At 39.0% G+C, this 21334-nt stretch overlaps 1 protein-coding gene across 1 annotated transcript in view; it reads left to right on the top strand.

Annotated features, from left to right (window-relative positions):
* SS18L1 (SS18L1 subunit of BAF chromatin remodeling complex) overlaps positions 1–18633 on the top strand; it is a 29561-nt gene extending 10928 nt beyond the window's left edge. The window contains exons 5-11 of the mRNA XM_032802299.2: positions 4455–4652; positions 5705–5869; positions 7315–7416; positions 7972–8064; positions 13778–13897; positions 16061–16188; positions 16467–18633. Of these exons, the coding sequence (XP_032658190.1) occupies positions 4455–4652; positions 5705–5869; positions 7315–7416; positions 7972–8064; positions 13778–13897; positions 16061–16188; positions 16467–16493 (833 nt within the window). The 3' untranslated portion in view covers positions 16494–18633. The remainder of the gene's footprint in view (positions 1–4454; positions 4653–5704; positions 5870–7314; positions 7417–7971; positions 8065–13777; positions 13898–16060; positions 16189–16466) is intronic.
* The last annotated feature ends 2701 nt before the right edge of the window (positions 18634–21334 follow it).

Below are 21334 nucleotides of genomic sequence, written 5' to 3'. Positions count from 1 at the left end.
CACATGGGAATTTCAGGCACATGTTGAAATATTCACAAAATGGCTACAGTTTATACTGCTGCTTGGATTCTGCAAGGGCTCCAGTCCACTTAATTGATTTATGTAGGAGAAATAAATATGAAACAAAATATTTTAAAACATGCAATGAAAATCACCAATAAAAAGATATCTCAAAATTAAATACCATTATAGTTTTAATAATAAACACACATTGAGTTGTATGTTGCAACCCTTTTGCACTCATGCAAGCAGCCCCATAAAGGTCAATAGGATGGATAGGGTGAACAGGAATTGTTTGCATGAGTAAAAACTGCAAGATCAAGTCCTCGGACTTCAGAGTTTTTCTAAGATAAGTACCCTTTCAAAAATAAAATGCAGTTACATTAGTCTTTTTTTTAGAGTAGCCTTTAAAATGTTGTATAGTATAACCAAATAGCTTACATAGATCTTTTAATTGAAAACTGTAAACTTAACAAATGGACTTCTGTATGAATTTTTTATACCCATGTTGTTGCAAAAGCACCATGAATGAATGTAACTGAGAGAAAAGAGATTTTTTTTCTATTTTGCGTTTTGTTTACGTCATATATTTAACATTTGATGTATCGTCAGTTTCACTATTCCACTTCATAATCATTTAGTTAGTTTTCTCCCTTTGCTTTAGTCTTTCACAAAGTGTTAGAAAGGAAAAAGAACAGTTTTTAAAAATAGGAAAATGTGATTGTTCCACAAACGTTGGCAGGAGGACTATTAGGCAGATGTAGGTCATGAAACTACTCAACCTTTTTTTTGTTAAACTTGCTAGTGTCTCTGTAAATTAATGGATGAGAGTCCTACTTAGAATAGTTTTGCAGTTTAAAGAACTGGACTTTTAACATTTATTCTGGGCCTTGTTATTGCAGCTTTTTCCTGCGTGGTACTCAGTAACAACAGAAATCCTTAGTCAGTGAGGATTGTTCTGTGCACTAAGAATCTACATTTTCATTATTGTTGTTGTTGTTTTCCTTACATTTGTGTGTGTGTCTGACAGCCCTGGAGACTGAAGTCCTCTATTTATCCACAGAACAGGTAACAGCAAGGGCAGCAGCAGTGTAAGCTTACCCTGAGTTGCCCCACCAAAGTGTGTCAACCCTGACCTAAGGGGACTCACTTCCGGGGGTGAAAAGGTAGTTCAGTCTCAATGCCCAGTCAATCCTTTGCCTCTCCTGAGAATGTCAGCAAAGCAATTGATTAGTGCCAGTTGATATTGTGATGAGAATACCAGTTCACTGGGAACTAGACTACAACTGACAAATTAATTTCATATAGGTCATTGAACAACCATTGACTGATAGTAACGTTTGTGAACTGGGTACACAAATGTACATGCGATTCTGAAAATGGAAGCTCTAGTATTTGTGAAAGTGTTTGAGTGGCAGCAATATAGAACTAAAGTTCTCTGTTTACTTAGCATCACAGGTACAGCACAGGAGGCAGCAATACAAGCTTCTGCACACTGACCCTCCATTATCCTCAGTCAGGTCTTAGAAGGATCCCCTCTAGAAGTGAGAAGGTAGTTCAGTTCCCAACATCTATTCAATCGTTAACATCTCTCATAAGACTGCTAGCAAGCATGCCAAGTGTGATGCTGATTTTGGTGACGGGACAACGGTCTACTAGGAAATGGACAGAAACTACCACTAGCATTTCAGATAGGCCACCTGATACACCAGTTGGAAGTCAGTTATTTCTCAGGCCTTGGATGTACAGCTAAAACCACCAAACTTAAACAGCCAGTCTACAAGCTCTACTGGTGCAGTTTGTAAAGTCTGTCAGCCATACCACTTGTGATCAATCGCGTAGTGTTAATCCCATGCCTTCAAAAATCCTGAATCAGACCCCAGAAATCACAAGGTTGGTTTACAAAAGTCGCAAGATTTAAAAAAAATGTTAGGTGTTTTTTTTTTTATTGCCTTCTGCTTTTCAAGCTTCATGTACATTTGAGTCATGTTTTCAAGTTTTTATCTGCAACTATGAGTGCCAGAAACACTGTTTTTTAAATGAAAGCTGAGATTCTCATATAATAACATAACTCTGGGATCTTGGGTTTTAAGAAAACCAACAAATATTGCAAGAGTTATCAGTACTGTAGTTAATTCAACCTGCAGTATTTGTAAGATCCATCAGCAGAAGCACTTTCACTCAGAAAGATTACAAACTCCATTCTTCATTCAAATTCCATGTTGTCTTCTGTTCCGCTGAAGAACAAGTATCAGCTTTATAAGACATACATAACTGTAGGGTCAGACTTCAGCAGCCATAAATTGGAATAGCTCCACTGACTTCAACAGAACTATACCAGTTTACTCTTGCTGAGAATCTGGCCCATAGTCGCTCTATAAGGGATGAAATAAAACATTCTCCAGCAAGTTTTCTCATTTCAATATTTGTAAATACTTTAAGAATACCTAAGGAAAACTGGTATTCAAAAAACTTTAAGATGCCGTTCAGACTGTAAATAAAATTAATATCAATTAAATCAAAATAACATGAAAACATTTTCTTATTTGGAGATCCTGCATGTGTCTCCATCTAAATGGTCTTGCAACAATGTGAAACAGTGCACTATAAATATGACTAAATTTGCAAAAAGTTGTTAAAAGAATTAAGAGCAATACTGGATATGATATAAGGACGGGGTTGTGCATAATAGAAGTTAGTTATCCAATAACAGTAAGAGCTAAGATAATTAAACATACGATAAAGTAAGTAGGACAGTGCTTACTGCCCCTGGGTACAACCACAGCATACTGATAGCTATTCTTATTGACTGTTGGCTTTTATTAGACTACAGATAGTTGACCACAGCTTACAGCTATGTGTATGAAAGAACAAGGTCAGCTTTATCAACTGGGTGACCCTGAGCAAGAGCGAGGCTCCATGCTGCTGGAGAGTTGAATGAAGTTATGAGTTGCTTTCTTGTATCATACAACTGCAAAGGAAAACTGGGAGTTTCTAGTCCTCTCACCATCATGAGAGGAGATCAGGAATTCATAAATTGCCAAGTCAGGAAAGAACTGTGGGATCACCCCCAAAAAGTGTGGGTGTCAGGAAATCACTTTGTGTTTATGCTTAAGGACAGGCCTGGTAATACAGAGCTCTACATTTTTGGTTGTTCACTGAAGAAAACTTGTATTTAGTGTATGAGTTGGCTCAGAGGCCCCTATGAAATCTTGTTGTCCTTCTTTAGGGCCCAATCCAAAACCCACTGAAGTCAGTAGGATTCTCTTTGTTGACTTCAGTGAGCTTTGGACTGGGCTTTTACAGACCTCTATAAAAGCAAAATCAGCTAAGCAAGCACATACAGTGTCCCAGTCACAATTAGCAAGATACTGTTAATATGAATCCCAAAGGTTGAACTCCTAGCGCAGGGGTCAAGTCAGCAAATAAACTGGGAAGAGAAGGATAATGGTCACGATAGTAGGGACTAGCATGGTGTTTTGGAGAATTTCCCCTCTGAAACTACTGGGTATCTTCAATCAAGCTAGGGGAAGGAAGAGGATGTGATAACTGTAGAGGCAGTACAGAGGCAAGATGAGTGCCATCATCCCCTCTCCTTTCTACTCTAATTAGGTTTGGTGGGGCCCCCTTTCTCCTTATATGGTGGGCTTGCTGAGGGACCTCTTCCTCCATTTCCTCTTCTCCCCCTCCCCCATTTATGGGGCCTTGTGATACCTCACCACTCTCCCTTCCCATCCACCTAGCTTCTCTCTCTCACTGCCCATCTGGTGTCAGGACCTCTGGGTATGTTCTTCTATCTTTTTAAACCCTAGCAGAGGAGAAAGTCTGTTTGGTACTGCTGCTGGGCACAGAACAGTTGTGTTTGATGCAACAGCAGCATAGAGGAGCTGCCAGCCGCTGTTAGGTCCTCCCAACAACACCCATTACAAGAGAGGGGTAGCTAATAACCTTCGGGGGAAGAAGGAAGCAGGGGTTGAACTTAGTCAGGGAACACCTGAGCTATTGAAGGGCTCAGACACTCCGAGAGTTCTTGATTCAGTTTAGTGGCTGAAGCCGCAGCTGGCATTTGTCAGCCATGCCGACTATTAGAGCTGCCTCTGTCTTAGGAAAAGCTGGCAAAGCCTTCTAGTTGGAGAGCCTTCACTTCTGAAATTTGTTCCTGCTTGCCATTCAGCGAAGCCAAGTTTGGTAGTCTTTAGGACAAGGTTCAGTATAGCTTTATAACAGACAGTAGGTGGTAGGTTTGGCTGTTTGTAACTAACAGGAGTTTTAATTTTGGGGATTGGGGGGGTAGTATTATTTTGTTATTTTAAGGCCTTTGGTATATAAAATATTTTTATATATATATATCCCTTCCTAGGTACCATAACAAGAATCCAGGTAAGTGCTAACTTTTTTTATACTCAGCGTAGGTTGTCAATAACACCATCACTCTTCTTGTTGTGATCTGTTAGGTCCTAATCATGTGTCTATGCAGCAGTCAGGCCAAAATACGATGCCCACAACCTCTCTGAGTATGACCGTGAGCAGCCATGGGACTGGGCCTGGTTATAGCCATACAGTGCCTGCATCTCAGAACGTGCCAATGCAAGGCCAGGGGTCAATAGGCAATTATGTTTCTCGAACAAATATCAGCATGCAGTCTAACCCAGGTAAGGTTCCCTTTCCTTTTGGGATTGAAAGGACTTTTCAGTGGCTTCAAAGATGCACAACATGCGAAAATGTGCTGTAAATACTCCCTGTAACCCCGTTCTTGCATGGAGCAGAGATGCAGGAGAAGAGGTGGTTTTAAGCTACCTTTGTGTTCCGTACTTTCTGGACTCAGAATAAGTCAAAATAGCCTCAGCGTCACTCTAACTTCCATTCTATTTCCCATGGCCCTCAGTGTGTGGTGGAAGGAGTGAATATCCAGAGTGCAGCAGCACTCTGGTCATACTGTGACAGACCCAACACATATCTCCCATATGTTCTGAGCTGTGAGAGGGGCTGTTAAAGAATAGTTATGCCAGATATAGAAGTTGGCCATGCTGGTGATATTCCTCAGTGGATATTTCCACTCCCTTTACAGGCCTTTCACATTGCTGGAGTGGCACAAAGAGGTCAGAGGGCAATGGAGAATCTGTCCCTGTCTCTTAAAAATGTTCACCACCGAGTAATGAATAGCATATCAGATATTAAAGAATTCTTTCAAGGAAGTAGTGTGAAAATCAGAAAAAAAAAATACTATAACTTCAGTTTACTTAAATTCTTTAGTCATCAGGCCTATAAATAAGGTAGAAGAGGAAGGGGAAAGTTGGTTAAAGAAAAAATGCAGCTGAAGATAAGGGTGCAGGTGAAGAAGAATAAATATTTCAGTTTCCTCATACAGGGCCCTTTTCTGTAGTCATGTTGCAGAAATTATTTCTGCTATTTATTGAGATCAGATGTATTTTAAAATACCTCACAGAAAAATAATGGTATGAATTGATTATGTTATCAGCATATGGGTTCAGATTAGAATGTAAAAAAGTTAAATATGCACACTGGGAAAAAGTAAACAATTTCTGTCTTTTTTTTCCCCTGTCCCCCTCATGGAGGATTCACTGAATGATGATCTGAATGCAACTTTAAGACTAAACTGGCTGATTTTAGTTATTTTCAGAAAAGAGTAGGAAAAGAATTGTGATATCCCTTTAGAAAACAATTTTACCTATGTTCTGTGTAGTCTCCATGATGCACCAGCAAGCGGCAACATCCCACTACAACTCGGCACAAGGAGGAAGCCAGCATTACCAAGGACAGTCCTCCATAGCCATGATGAGTCAGAGCAATCAAGGCAACAGCATGATGGGTCAGCGACCCATGGGCCCTTACAGACCTTCTCAGCAAGGTATGGTGTATTATTCAGTTCCAGAAAGATGGCTACCCCACCATTCCTGCTGTCACAGACAAATATGCCACAGAAGCCATAATGATCTGGAAATGAGGGACCTCAGTGAAAGCTGATAAGACAGGAAATGCCAGACAGAGTGAAAGGTGCAAGTAGAATGTCAGAAAGGTTTTGCTCTAGTTTTATTTTCATAGCTTTCCATGTCTAAAGTTCAGAAATGACTGAGTCGACAAAGTCAATAAAATTCTTTCAGTTTACTGCAGTGGGCTTCGGATCAGGCCATTAGTCCCAATGTGGTACTGTTCTTAATAAGGAAGAGGTCTCTGCAAATGAGATTTTGGTTATAAATATAGATTTATATTTTGTATATGGGCCTACACTGGAACTAAGTAAATTATGATTTTGAGTTTGAATATTAGCATGAGCAAAAAGCTCAAAGAATAAAAACATGAGAAAGAGAAGAATTGTTTGGGTTAAATTTGTAGTGACCCTAAATACCAGCATTACCTTATTTAAGGCTTGGAAATAGGGAAGCATGGTTAATTGGAAATCAAGTGCAAGGTGTAGTCCTATGACTCCCTCTTCTGTCTTTGGGTAAGGTCCAATAACCAGCAATGACATCACTTGTCTGTTATAGTGTATAAAAAGCAAGGATCTTTAGTAGTTTTTGTCAGAACTTCCTTTAACCCCTCGTGTCACACCATGATAGGAAGGTACCTCCTGGGCTTGCATCTGTTGTAAGTGTTTTGGACAATGCTTATAACTGTAGTGTTAGTAGGGTATAGAATATTAGGGTGTGTATGCTTACATTGATATTTTGGATATAACCAACATCAAGTGGCCTTTGGATTAATAAAGGAATGTTTGTGTGGAAACTGAGTGGTGATAAGCCTTAATAAAATTATTAGGAAAATTATTTCCAATAGGCACCAAAGGATAATTTCACCACTATCAGTCATGACTGAAAACATCTTGGAAACCATTATATAAAGTGAAGAAACTGCTAGACCAATTCTGATGTAAAGTAAATTTAAATTATGAAATTTTGGTTTATTTTCTGATTGGATACTCATAGACATTTAATGCTAACTGTATTGTTATACACAGGATTCCTTTAGGTTTTATGCTATTGGGCAACTCAGACTAGCAGATTAATTATGTCAACTGGTAGAGTTTTTCTTGCTCTATTATGACAGCTATACAATTCTAATATTAAATTAAACTTTCATTCTCAGATTTAGCAAAAGCAGTTTTCCTTCCCAATGAGAAAAAACATCTTTGAAACATTTCCGAACATGTAAAACTCAAGTGATTTCTCCCAGAAGAAAACACTGTTCACTTCAAGAATATCTAAAAAAAAAAAAAAGATCTCCCTTTGGGTTCATGGGCTACTTAAAACTCTCTCTCTCTTTCTCTCTCTCTCTCTCTTTCCTTTTGGTTTACAGGTTCCTCTCAGCAGTACATGGGGCAGGAGGAGTATTACAGTGAACAGTACAGCCATGGACAAGGCTCATCAGAGCCCATGAACCAGCAATATTATCCAGATGGTAATTTTGCTGAGTAATAGTAACTCTAATATTGATGCAGCAGAGCTTGATGTGGTAGTGAGTTGTACAACTGCCACATCCAAGAGTTAAAAAATTGGAAACCAAATAACCTATAAGATTTGTTTCCAACCTGAAATGCCAGCAACTCCTGTTCCCAATACATACGATTCTGTGTACACATGTTCATCGTAGCACCATTATCAACTGCATCCTGAAAAGAGCAGAAAGCCTACAGGAGAATCCCTGGGCTAGGGTACACACTCAGTTTAGCAAGGAGTGCTACTTCAGACTTGGCAAATGCATTGTCATTTTCACCAGCAAGCTATTTACCTCAGATTTGTCCACTTGAGCTCTTTCTTTCTTTTGGCCTAATCTATGAAGCTATCTGACTTTAAATTGTGTGTGTGTGTGTGTGTAATTATTTAATTATGTATAAAACATCTACATTGTAATACAAACAATTATATAATACATGTGCCAAAACAAACTATGGCTCAGATGAACCTTTTTGATTAACCTTGTCCATTTTGTCTCTTTCTTACTATCTGATTGCAGGTCATGGTGATTATGCATATCAGCAGTCATCCTATACCGAGCAGAGCTATGACAGGTCATTTGAGGACTCCACACAGCATTACTATGAAGGAGGTGAGAAGATATATTTGCAATCTATGCAAACAAAAGCTCTAAGCTACATAAAGTACTAAGTCTACTTAGGAAAAATATGAAAACTGTTTTATAGCATTTCTGCAGAATTCAAACACTGCTCAGCTGCTAGACTAAAATATTTTCCTAAATTGAACGTTACTCAGAAGTGTCTATAAAGTAGAATTTAGTTATGTATAGCAACTTCTATATTATATACATCTCAAAATACTATGCACAACATTAGATAATGTTAGTGACTATGTAGATTAATGATTACTAGCTCACATATAAGCCTTGCGTGCACTAGTAAACAACACATTGCTGACAACAGAACATGTGTAGCTGAACTAGCTGCAGTTATAGTGTTAGGTATTAGAAAGTTTTTTATGTGTGAGGAAATATTAGCTATAATACCACAATTATTTCTTTTCTTAAAAAAATGCTGTATGGTGTTTTCATTTAATTTTAAATTAAAATATAAGTGGCTCTTAATATATTAATTGTTAAGGTCAGAGATCATTGTGGGGGAAGTAAACTAAGGTGCGAGAGTTAGAAAAATGGCTTAAGATTAGGGAACAAATAGTCACTATAGATGGAAACTTTTTTTCAAATTGAGGGGAGGGCATATTGGTCTTTAGGTATTGTGAAAAGCCAACTAGCCAAAAGCACAAATGAATGGGGTTTCACACCTGTAACTGAGATAAAATGATGGCCTAGTATTTCTTAATTTTCAGACAGCACTAAAACTGGAAGCAAATAATGAGGCGCAATGGAAGTAAATATAAAGAATACCCAACAGCTTAAATAATTGGGACTACTGTGATGAGTAAAGGCTGTGGAATCAGGCCTGTTGTTCCTATCAAGTTAACAGAAAACACTTGAGTTATTACTATTTAATGTATAATTAAATATTCAAACTTAAAATTAGAAAGGACAAAATACAAAAACTGGTATAGGCTATCAGACTGCTCCAAAGTATTATTCTCTCTCCTCATTTCCTCCTTCTGTTCTCTTATTTCATTTCCCAACCCTGACTCACTCTCTTTTTACAGGTCAAGGAAGCTCTTCTCCTTGAATAACTAATATTTTTTGTTTCATTATGTTTCAAAACGGCAAGTAAACAAATATATATCAGTTATTTTGGGGATAAGTGCCTTGCTGGCCAACAGGGAACAAAGAGGGAGGATAAGAGAGGAGAGAAATGGTTGTGAGTGAAATTAATCAAAGGATTTTAACATTAAAAAGAAACCTTACAATTTCACTGTCACCACTATGACAGCCACATTTCCTTTGCTTTTTAATATGCTTTTTCTTTCATATAAATGTTGGAGTTAGTCTGTTTAAGATGAAGAGACGGTAGCAGGTACCTTTGTTGCAGGCAAATTTTTTAGCACAGGAACCACCTGGAGCAAAGGGATTATAGCAGTTTTGTATTTTCACAGTACAGATAATTGAGAAATTATCATATAGGGAAAGATTTTGAAGTAGGCACCTAACTTCCCTTGAAAGTTAATGGGAGTCAGGCACCTAAATGCCTTTGAAAATCTGTACCACTGTGATTTTTGCAAATCAAGCATGAGAAAAACCTGAATATCACACATCAGTAGTGCCACAGCCTCCTGCACTACTGATTGGCTGAGATAATTTAATTTCAGTATAATGAGGTTTATTTTCCTCCTTGATAATAGTGACACTATATCACTATGTCATTTCAGCAAGATTCAGCATATTTATTCCAGAAAGGAATGGTAGAATTTTCAGCCAATTTAATAACCCCATTGCCTGAACATTTTTGGGAGCTCAATCACTAGAATCACTTAAATTAAATTACTATGACATCTCATCTGAGGAAACCAACTTTTATGTAGAGACTTCGTTCATTTTGTTGTTTGCAAATTTGCAAACTGGATTTCCCTTTAAATGTTTTAATAGTTCCAATAAAAAATTGCAGGGTTCCATAACAATGAAATGCCTTATTTTCCTTGGAAATATGAATAAAGAATATTATTATTTATGAACTGAAAGCAAATACAGTGGGAGGGCTTCTTGGGATGCCAGCTGTTGTGTCCTGGCACTCTTGTCATCGAGACTCCCTTCTTTTACCTTTGGGACAATTTTTGATTAGAAAAGCTATCCATTTTGAGGTAGGCTGGTTATTTGCATGTTCAGTGATGTAAATGAATAAACAACCTCTTACATCCCATCTGCCTCTACTGTGAGCTCCACAAGAATTGGAATTTATGCAGATCTAGGATTCAACAAATTCCAACTTAAAGCCAATGCACTTTGCATGTTTTTGAAAAACAAAATCTGATTCTAAAGAGTAAAACAGATTTTAAATATAATCTATTTATAGAGCTGGGTTGAAAGTTATGAACATAATTAAATATCTGAATGAAAATAGTAACTACTCTAAGTCATTTCAGGAGGACTCTGTCAAGATATCTGAAATGAGTTTTCTAAAATATCATTTTAGTTTTTAACCCACTACTGTGTTTTACAATAACCCTGTGGAAGTTTGAAAATGAAGTGTATCCTTACTGATTTTTCTTTATTATTAGACTATTTGCATAGTATAGGGTTGTTCATTATGGATCAAGTTCATCCATAAAATTCTAATGTATAACTCCTATTGAAGCATATAGGAATTACAGTGTGCATTATAAGGTAGTATTTAATCCTATGAATGCTGGGTGACTGAATTTCTTTTTTTAAAGAGAAGGCACATTTGCTTTAAAACAAAATCATACAGGGCCAAATCCTGACTATATACATCATGTAAACCCTGTTGGCCACACAAAACAGCTAAGCTTTGTAGTTCTCCCAGCCTACTCTGTCCATCCTAAGATTGTTAACTGTGTTTATTTAGAATAGGGCTGCTCCAGTGGTGAAAAGTGGGAAGAACAGAGGGACCATATCCCCAAAATTTTCATGTGTGAGAGGTTGTTGGGAATTCTTCAGTTCACTGAGTCTTAGTTCCGCTCCTTAGCTAACAGACTCACCCCAGGGAAGGGTAGGATCTTTCTTTTCAGAATCTATATAATTGTTAACATCTGCCTGCATAGCAGGCAGGTCACACAGCTTTGGTGGGCTCTATGTTGTGGAGACTTAGGGTATGTCTATCCTGCAATGTAAGATCAGGGTTTGAATTCATGCTCAAGCCTACCCTCCTTCCATCTACACACAAACCACACTAATCCAGAGCTTGGACCCAGGACTTCACGGGGATGGAGGGTCTGACCTTGAGTCAAGCTGGGACTCAGGGTTCAAGCCTATTGCTTTGTTGTGTATACGCAACTCCACTGGACTCATGCTCAGGTAGTCCACCAAAGTATCCCACTGACCTACTTCCTTTGTCCTCTGGACAGTCAAGTTTGCGGCACGGTCATGTTTTCCCACACTTCACTACAAACAAACGGCTAGAGCAGCCACATTTTGTGAGGGCACTAGGAAGTCTCAGATATGGGTGGTTGCATTCGGACCTGCATAATACAATGTAGACAGTAGACCTCATGCTGAGGCCCAGGGTTCAACAATGAGTTACAAATGAGTGTAGATGCTCAAACCCTACATTAAACCCAGGATCTGCTAATTCAAATTCTACTAACCCTGGCTAACACTGCAGTGTAGACCTTTGGGTCAGGGTTTTCCCTGTGAAGAACTGGTTGGTGAAGCCCCTCTAACTTAAAAATAAAAAGGCAGGTCAAATTTTGGGCCACCCAAATTTTACAGTGTCCCTTTTAAATTAATTATACATTCTAAAATTAGCTTGTGTCTAATGAACAATTCTGTATAGGACTGCCTTTTGAGGAACAAGGAACTGCCTCTGGCAACTCTCCAATGTCCAGCATATTTTGAGTTAATTATATTATGAGATTTGGAATTCCCCTGTGTGTGATTCATTATCAGCGGCCCCCTATTGACAGCACTCAGGAAAGGATAGAAAAGGCTGCAAAACAGAAAGTAAATTCATCATGTTATTATTAGGTGAATTAGACATGTTAATCTCAAAAGAAAACAGTGAGAAAAACAGAGTGGCAAAAAACTGCCATAAACTGAAGTAGTCAATTAATCCTGTAACATTCCAAGCTACAACAATTTTAATATATATATTAAAATAAAATAAACTTGGTAACCAGTGTCAGAATTCAACACAGTACTGAAGGTAAGTGATCCCTGCAATCTAAAATACATGTCATTTCTGAAAAATCTGTCTTACAAAAACACGTAGGAAGGTAGAACATGAAGTAAATTTCTTTATTATTTTAAGCGATCAGAGTTTGTCCATTGTGCAGTAATTAATTCAAACCACAATGGTTTAGCCTTAACTTCTATTATGTTTGATTTTCCTGAAAAATCAACACGCCTGATACTTGTTTGCCTCACACCTTGTGTAGTTCTTTATACTTGGATAAAATGGCTGTTAAATGCTACTGTTCTGATTGGGTAACATTTTATGCCCACTTTACATCAGAGTAATGACTACCAGCTGTAAAGGAGTGAAGATTCAGGCCCAATGTTTTGGTCACACAGAACCTTTGTGTGGTAATGTTTCCTTTTCAACCCACTTGCTTTTTGTAGATTACCACAAACTAGAGGAAAGCCAAAATATCAACTTAATGGAAAATAAAACTTAGTGAATGAAGGATAAGCCTTTGCAGTTCAAATAGGCTGGTGTATATTGAGGAAATTCTGATCACCCACAAATTTAAAAGTCAGTTTTCTTAAAGAATGCTAGAGACTATGAGTATTCAAATAAATACATGAATATGACTGTGTACAAACTGTAGGATGTGTATCTGAATAGACCAGGGATGGCCAAACTTACTGACCAGCGCTGCATACTACAATCTTCAGAAGTTTGAGAGCTGGGGTATGCCTGCCGAGGCCTGGGGCTGCAGCCTTTCAGTGGGGTGGTGGGACTAGGGGCTTCTGTCATGTGGGGCCTGGGGGTCTCGGGGCTTCATCCCCGCAGGGCTTGCCTGCCAAAGCTTGGGACTTCAGCCTCATTTCTACTGAAGCCCCAAGCCCTGGCAGGTGACTCCCATGGGGCTGAGACCCCTAGACTCCGCTCTCTGCTGGGCAGAAGCCCCGAACTCCACTACCTTGCCGAAGGGCTGAAGCCCCAAGCTTCCCCAGTCAGTCTGGTAGGCAGAGAATGGGGAGACATGGGAGGCTCCAAGAGCTGCATTTTAACTGTAAAAGAGCCGCATGAGGCTCACAAGCCACAGTTTGGCCACCCCTGGAATAGACTTTACTTGGTCTTTATGGGTTATCAAAAGAAAAATATATAATTAGGAGTGTATATTTTTCCTAATTTGTAAAGTGTTGGAAACAAAGTTATTGTGCTCTTTTAAAACGTATATTTTATTTTTAAATTTTTGATGAAAAGAAAGCTGATGTTTAAAATGTAAGAGGAAAAGGGAGCAGCTGGTAGGGGGGAGAGGGGAGAATGTGCATGCAGACTTCTTAAAGAAAACGTTTTTCATACGTAAAACAAAAACACAGCCTCTTCAAATGAGCTAAAAATAACCAGAGGAATAACCTCCTCTTTACTGATTAGTAAAATATATAGTGGAAGGCAGGATCTTTTTTAAAGGAATACCCTTTTCATATCAACAAACCTCATTCAGTTATTTTCAGTGTGAACAGCAACTATATTGGGACAGCTGCTGAGTCTGTACATAAACTATATCAATTTTCCCCTTTCTAGGAAATTCCCAATATAGCCAGCCGCAGGCAGGATATCAACAGGGAGCTGCGCAACAGCAAACATATTCACAGCAACAGTACCCAAATCAGCAAAACTATCCAGGACAACAACCTGGATATGGTGAGGAAGTCTTCTTTGGCATGTCTTGTGTTTGCAATCCTTGGTATAAATTTGTCCATTCTGTACCTAGGAACAAACAGATAAATTGTCTATCTCCCTTTGTAGCTCAGGGCACCAGCTTTAACTTATAACAAATGTAGTACCTGGCTCAGCGCAGTGGATGTTATCACACATCATAAAGGATCTCTAACTCCTTGACACCAAGGGCTGGGAAAGCTGGGTAGACAGACAGCATGTTTATTCCCCACATTATTGCCTTTTTTACAGGTTTGGGTGGTGGGTTATTATACTAGTGCTCAGGCTTCACAAATGTGAAATTTTTATATTATGTAAAGTGGAAGGAATCCCACAAAATCACTGCCACCTCACATAGATTTCTTGTAATAGCATCTATGCTTTACTGTCAGTTGCTGATAAAAAAGAACTGAATGTGATCTGAATATTCTTGCACTAGCGCACTAAATGAGAAATTTTGGGGCCATTCTGCTCACAAAATGATGATGCTCTCCACTACCATGTAGAGAATTCAGGCTTGATAGCTGGTCATGGTCTCTCTACTCAGATTAGGGTACTTTAGAAGCAGCACTTTGAGTCCCTCAAAAGAAGAGCGCATTTCATATTGCTGATCAGCAAGTAGTGGTGTTCATGGTCTCTAAGAGCAGTGGTCTGAACATGCTCAGCCACAGGATGGTGACCACATCACAGGGCTTTCAGATTGGCATATAAAGCAATAAAGTAATAGAAATATCCCTAGGGTTTGAGAAAGAATATGAAGGACCATTTGTGGGAAAAAGAAGCTTTGATTTGCCTGACTGGCACTTACAAGGTACATTACTTCAAGGTCTTGCTGACCTTGGCAGCATTATAGGTACACCTCTACCCCATTATAACATAGTCGTGGGGAGCCAAAAATCCTTACCGCATTATAGCTGAAACCCCATTATATCGGGGAAGGGGCGGCAGGGCTCCGGCAGTGATTTAAAGAGCTCCAGGCTCCAGCTGCTGCAGGGAGCCCCAGACCCTTTAAATCGCCGGTGGAGCCCCGCTTCCACAGCCCCAGGGTAACAGCAGCAGGGCTCCATCAGGATTTAAAGGGTTTTGGGCTCCCCACAGCAGCTGGAGCCCAGGACCGTTTAAAGCGCCCCCTGAGCCCCGCTGCAAATTTTATCAGCATATACTCCACTCCATTATCCAAGTCATTAATGAAAATTATTAAATAAAACTGGACTCAAGACTGACCCCATGGTATCCCACTAGATACGTCCTCTCAATTTGATAGCAAACCATTGATAACTATTCTCTGAGTATTCTTTCAACAGTTGTGTACTCACCTTAGAGAAATTTCATCTAGACAACATTTCTTTAGTTTGCTTATTAGAATGGCATGTGGGACTAAGTTAACAGCCTTCTTTAAATCAAGATATATCATATCTACTGTTTCCATCCACTAGGCTAGTACAAACTGATTGTTTAATTTGTTCCAGTGTCTTTCCAGGTATCAAAGTTAGGCTGACTGGTCTATAATTCCCTGAGTCTTCTTTGCTCCCATTTTTAAAGAGAAGTAGTATGTTTGCTCTTCGGTAACCCATCTTCCATGAGATCTCGAAAATACTTGTGACAGTTCTGAGATTGCTTCAGCTAGTTTCTTAAATACACTGGGATGAATTGCATCAGGCCCTTCTTATTTTAATACATTTAACTTATCTAAATATTCTTTAACCTGTTCTTTCTCTATTTTGACTTGCATTCCTTCCATCTTGTTAACATTAATTGGGTTGAGTATCTGATCACCATTAATCAATCTTTTTAGTGGAGCAAGCAAAATAGGTATTAAACACCTCAGCCTTCTTGATGTGGTCAGTTATTCTCTCTCTTTCCCTGTTAAGCAGAGGGCCTGAACTTTCCTTCTTTCCTTTTTCTCTTGATTCTAATATATTTAAAGAACCTCTTCTTATTGCCTTTTATGGCCCTTTTAAGATGTGACTCATTTTGTGCTTTCGCTTTTCTGATTTTGTCTGTACCTGCTTGTATTACTCTTTTGTACTGATCAATTCATCTGTGTTTCCACTTTTTGTAGGATTCCTTTTTGATTTTCAGATAATTAAAAAGCTTCTGATAGAGCCATACTGGCCTCTTACAGTTCTTGCTATCTTTCCTTTGCAGGTCCTGCACAAGGAGCCTCTTCACAGTATTCAAGCTACCAACAGGGACAGGGGCAGCAGTATGGAAGTTACAGAGCTTCTCAGACAGGACCATCTGCCCAACAACAGAGGCCTTATGGCTATGAGCAGGTAAATTATCTTAATTTCTGCCATAAAGGGTCTGGATTAGCCTTTTTCAGGAAGCCCTGCCTTGGAAGAAATCAGCTTTTTCTTGCACACAGGAAAAGCTATGAGGTTGAAGACCCAGATCCATTGTCATATATTCACACTGGATTCCCTAGTATTGGCAATGCATTATTGGGCTCATCCAATTTTGTAAGCCAAAATAGTTTCATCCAGTCCTCCTGAGTGCATGACACAGAAATGATATTATCTTCTAATGTGTCGTATTTTGTAATTTTTAACAGGGTCAATATGGAAACTACCAGCAATAAAGGGAGAAGCTCCTGCATCTGATTCATTTCAATAGTATATCCATCTTTTGAACTGGATGTACTAGCAGTTTTGATTAATTGTAATATGTTGGTTACCCCTTAGCACAAAGCAGCGTCTGTATGTGAACAGTATTCATTTCATGCTGGATATGAAGCAGTGCACTACTGGTAACAAGACAATGCTTTAATGGTTTGATATATTTGGTGCTGTGTATAGTATGTATGTTGACACAATGCAAAGGTTTTTTTTTTCCATTCTTGATGTGTCTAAATAGCTTAGGAGTCATTTGATCAGAGTTTTTATGTGCCCAGATCTGGGAAGCAGCTAGGATATTCTGCAATCCAGCTAAATACAAAGATCACTCAGTCACATCTCTGCCCATGCAGTTATTCTAATGTAAGTTATGAACCTATGTTTAACTGGATACATTGCAGTTTACCTGTTGTATATGCCAGCCTCTAAAATCCATAGCTCTCAGATGTACTACTTTACGGTATGAAGACGGGGGCATTCTTTATGTTGAATCAGTTTCCACACTAAAAGACAAAAATAAAAACAATTGAAGTAATATTTCATTTGCTGAGGACATTATGCTCAGCAAATTTATATAGCTAATTTCCGATGTCTTCTAATGTAATATCTGCATCATTCCACATTTTTGTTTTAAAAGGTGAAGAGATGATCAAAACCTGTTTTCAAGGAAATATGAATATCCAGAAGCACCTTTTATAGATCCATGAAAGTATGGTTTAAGTATGGTATATGTCATGGTTAAAAGAAATAAAAGAAAACTCTGGGAATGAATCTATAAGTCTACTAGAAATCAGTATTGCTTCATATCATGTTTAGCTGACAAATATGTGACCACATTCCAGTCTTAAATATGCTACTCCAAATTTTATCACAGCTTATAAATATTCATGCCAAATTTCCCAGGTAGCCAGTTGTTTGCTCTTTAATTTCTGGTTCTTTCATTGCCCTACTAGTTCAGATTTTCTAGCAAGCATTATAACCGTAAATAAAATCCGGTTATCAGATTGACTTTTTCTGCAGTTATTCATCGCTTTTGCTTTTCTCTAGTAGCTTGATAGAAGTAATTTAGAATTGGTGTAAAAAAATACATCTTTGTTTCAAAGGAAAAATCAGTAATTCAGCTTTAACAGTGAACATTCATTATGCATATGGAAAGGTGATTGTTAATGGGATTCAACCATTAAAGGAAAACCTATAGAGGGAGAATGAGAAATATAGGAACAGTGGTACTTAAAAGCCAACATGAACAGTAAAAGTAAAAAGTAGTTTATATTGTTTTACATTTTTTTAAAAATGGGATTTTTACTGCTGAGTAAAATACGTCTAAATTGTCTGTGACTAAAGGGTTAAAATGGCTAAAATTTATTTAATATACATTTTTTAAAAAAGTAAAATATTACCTTAAGGTTAACTGGAACTTTCAGAGTATAGAGTTAAATATATCTTCTGTGAGTTTTCTCCTTTTGAGGTGTTTATTGGATTATATTTTGAGTTGTGGAATTTTTATATTCTGAAAACTACCACCACCCAGAAAATTTAGATATCACGCTTCAGGTTTGGATTTGTTTTTCCTGAAAAGGAAAATCTTAATACTTGATAGCTAAATGGTTTATTATTAAATGTTGTTCAAGCTCTGCCCTTGCAGCATTAACACTTCTAATTGCTGATCAGTGAAATGGAGTTAGCATTTTTATTCATTCTTTATTTCTCTTTTCCTTCCTGCTGGCGTTTTCATACAACTGAGTACTTTTAAATATCAGATAAGGCACAGAAAAGAAGTATGAGGGTTTTTTTTTAATCTATGTTAATGTTACAGGTAACCAGGAGAATGCAATATTGTTCCTTGCCAGCTTGGAAATATGCCTTTTATGTGGTTTTTGAAAGTGCTAATATAATCCTTTTGAGAGAATATGAACAACATTTAAAAAAAATTAAACAGCAACATTACTTCTATTCGAAATGTCTTACATTAAGAATTTCTTGAATGTTGTGTATATACTGTATTTGAAAGAGCACTTTGGAAATAGTTTGTACATTTATTTCCTAATTTATACATGATTTTTGGTGTTAATATTTCTAATTGTTAATAACAAAATGTTTATTTAATGTGTTGTCCATTTTTATGTATTAATGTGGAAACAAAAAGTGATGCCAGCATTTTGACTTTTTTCATTAATTGTATCATTTTCTGTTTTGTAATACAGAATGCTTGAAACTGGTTTAGGTTAAAATGAACTGATTATGAAGCCTATTGATGGTACTTTTCCTATGACGCAAAGACTTTTTAAAAAAGGACCAGTGTAATAACAATGGGAGATTCAGTTTTTATTGCAGACTTTTTGGAAACAATGCCTCATCACACTCCCTCCCCTGATAGTCTTCAGGTAAAGCTCATTGCATATAAAAACACTTAGTTTTCAGATGTTCTAAGTCAGTGTTTCTCAAACTTTTGTATTGGTGACCCCTTTCACATAGCAAGCCTCTGAGTGCGACCCCCCTTATAAATATATTAAAAAGTGTTTTTAATTTAACACTTTTATAAATGTTAAAGGCAAAGCAGGGTTTGGGGTGGATCTGACAGCTCCCAACCCCTCATGTAATAACCTCACCACCCCCTGAGGGTTCCCAACCCCCAGTGTGGGAATCCCTTCTAAAATTTTGTTCAATCTGCAAAGATCAAGCATTATACACCTCTACCTCGATATAACACGACCAGATATAACGAATTTGGGTATAATGCAGTAAAGCAGCGCTCCGGGGGAGGGGGGGCAGACAGCGGAACGCTCCCATGGATCAAAGCAAGTTCAATATAATGCGGTTTCACCTATAACGCGGTAAGATTTTTTGGCTCTCGAGGACAGCGTTATATCCTCCACTATCAGAGGGGTAGCCGTGTTAGTCTGGGTCTGTAAAAGCAGCAGAGAGTCCTGTACCTGTAGCACCTTATAGACTAACAGACGTATTGGAGCATGAGCTTTCATGGGTGAATACGCACTTCGTCGGATGCATGTAGTGGAAATTTCCAGGGGCAGGTATATATACGCAAGCAAGAACCAGGCTAGAGATAACGAGGATATCACTGTCTCCGGAGGATAGACTGTAACTTAATGTTGCAGATAAGTCCCCTGCTTTCACTGATGTCAAAGGTAAAACTAATGATATTAATGGGAGCAGGCTCAGGCCCAAAAGATGGAGACAAAAGCTCTGATATTGCAAAGATTTATGCTTAACTTTATGCACTGCAAGTACATCTAGTGACTTCAGTGGCAGTCCTTCCAATGGGTAGGTCTGCACAGCACCAAAAGGTTAATTCTGACCCTGGACAGACAAACGTGCTAGCTCTACTCTAGCTAGCACACTAAAAATTGCAGGATGGCCATGGCAGCACAGGCAGTTGCTCAGGCTAGTGTCCAAATACGTACCTGGGGGGGCAGGCACGATTGGATTCAGGTGGCTAGTTCCAACCACCCTGGTATCACTGCTATTTTTAAGTGCACTACCTTACGGGGAGCCAGCATGCATCTATTGTGGTGGGAAGCACCTGCCCAGCTGCTGTGTCACCATATCCCAGGCGTGAAGTTTGCCAGGCCAGGGCTCTATTTCAAGAGCCTGATAAGATAATACAAGAGAAAGCACAGACGATTTCAGGGCCCTCAGACAAAGCTCTAAATCAGTGGTTCCCAAACTTTAGCAACCTATGAACCCCTTTCACTAAAATGTCAAGTCTCACGAACCCCCTCCTAAAAACGAATACACCTCTACCCCAATATAACACAAATTTGGATATGACACTGTAAAGCAGTGCTCCGGGGGGAGGGGAGGGGGCAAGGCTGCACACTCCTGCAGATCAAAGCAAGTTCGATATAACACGGTTTCACCTATAACATGGTAAGATTTTTTGGCTCCCAAGGACACTGTTATATCAGGGTAGAGGTGTATTTCCAGGGATTTTCTACTTTACCTGAGCCTAAATTATAAAAGCAGTGATCTTGGAAATAGAAAAGTTGTTTTTGTGACATGCTTATTACACACTATTATTTATTATTACAGTATTTTTATTACATTATAAAAATGGCAACACTCTTCCAAGATCTCACTTTCATAGCCTGTATCACTTTAAATAAGTCTGTTATAAGACAAGGCTCTTATGTTTCATCAAGGAGTATCAGATGTGAAACAGCATGAAGGTATTTAAGAAGCCACCTCAGAGTTCCTCCTACACAAGCATTCAGGCAGGGCCGGTGCAAGGATATTTTGTGCCCTACTCAAAACTTCCACCTTGCGCCCCCTTCCCTACTCCCAGAGCATCACTTATTATAAACTTTCAAAAATGAATACTGCATAATATGGCATTGCTCATTAGAATTCATAGAAGGGGGTCAGAGGAGATGATCACAACGGTCCCTTCTGGCCCGGGGAAACCTGTGAGCAAGGGAGACTGAGACTGCCCCCAGCTTGCAGAGTCTCTAAACATTCCCAGGCTCTGAGTACTTCACCCTCTGGGGGTGGGGGGGGGTGACCCAGGGGCAAGGAGGGCAGAGCCGAGCTCCCCAAGGGAGCAGATGAGGATCTCCCTGGGGATCAGGGCTGGCTCCCCACGTTGGTACAGTGCCATGGGGGATGGGGTTGGTGTTTGGAAGTGGCACCTGTACCAGCCCTTTCCCCTCCAAGGTTTAGTTTCACTTTCGCTCGTGCCAGGAGGTGGCTGCGCCTGGCCCCAGGCACGGTGCATTGGAGGACAAAGCTCACCTGAGCTCAGGACTGTGTCATGCCTCCCCCAACAGCTCTGTCCCTTGGCCGTGCTGGT

Source organism: Chelonoidis abingdonii, chromosome 14 (genome assembly GCF_003597395.2).
Source record: "Chelonoidis abingdonii isolate Lonesome George chromosome 14, CheloAbing_2.0, whole genome shotgun sequence".
Taxonomy (NCBI): Eukaryota; Metazoa; Chordata; order Testudines; family Testudinidae; genus Chelonoidis; species Chelonoidis abingdonii.
The sequence above is the reverse complement of the archived record's forward strand: the minus strand, read 5'-3'. Positions and strand labels throughout refer to the sequence as shown.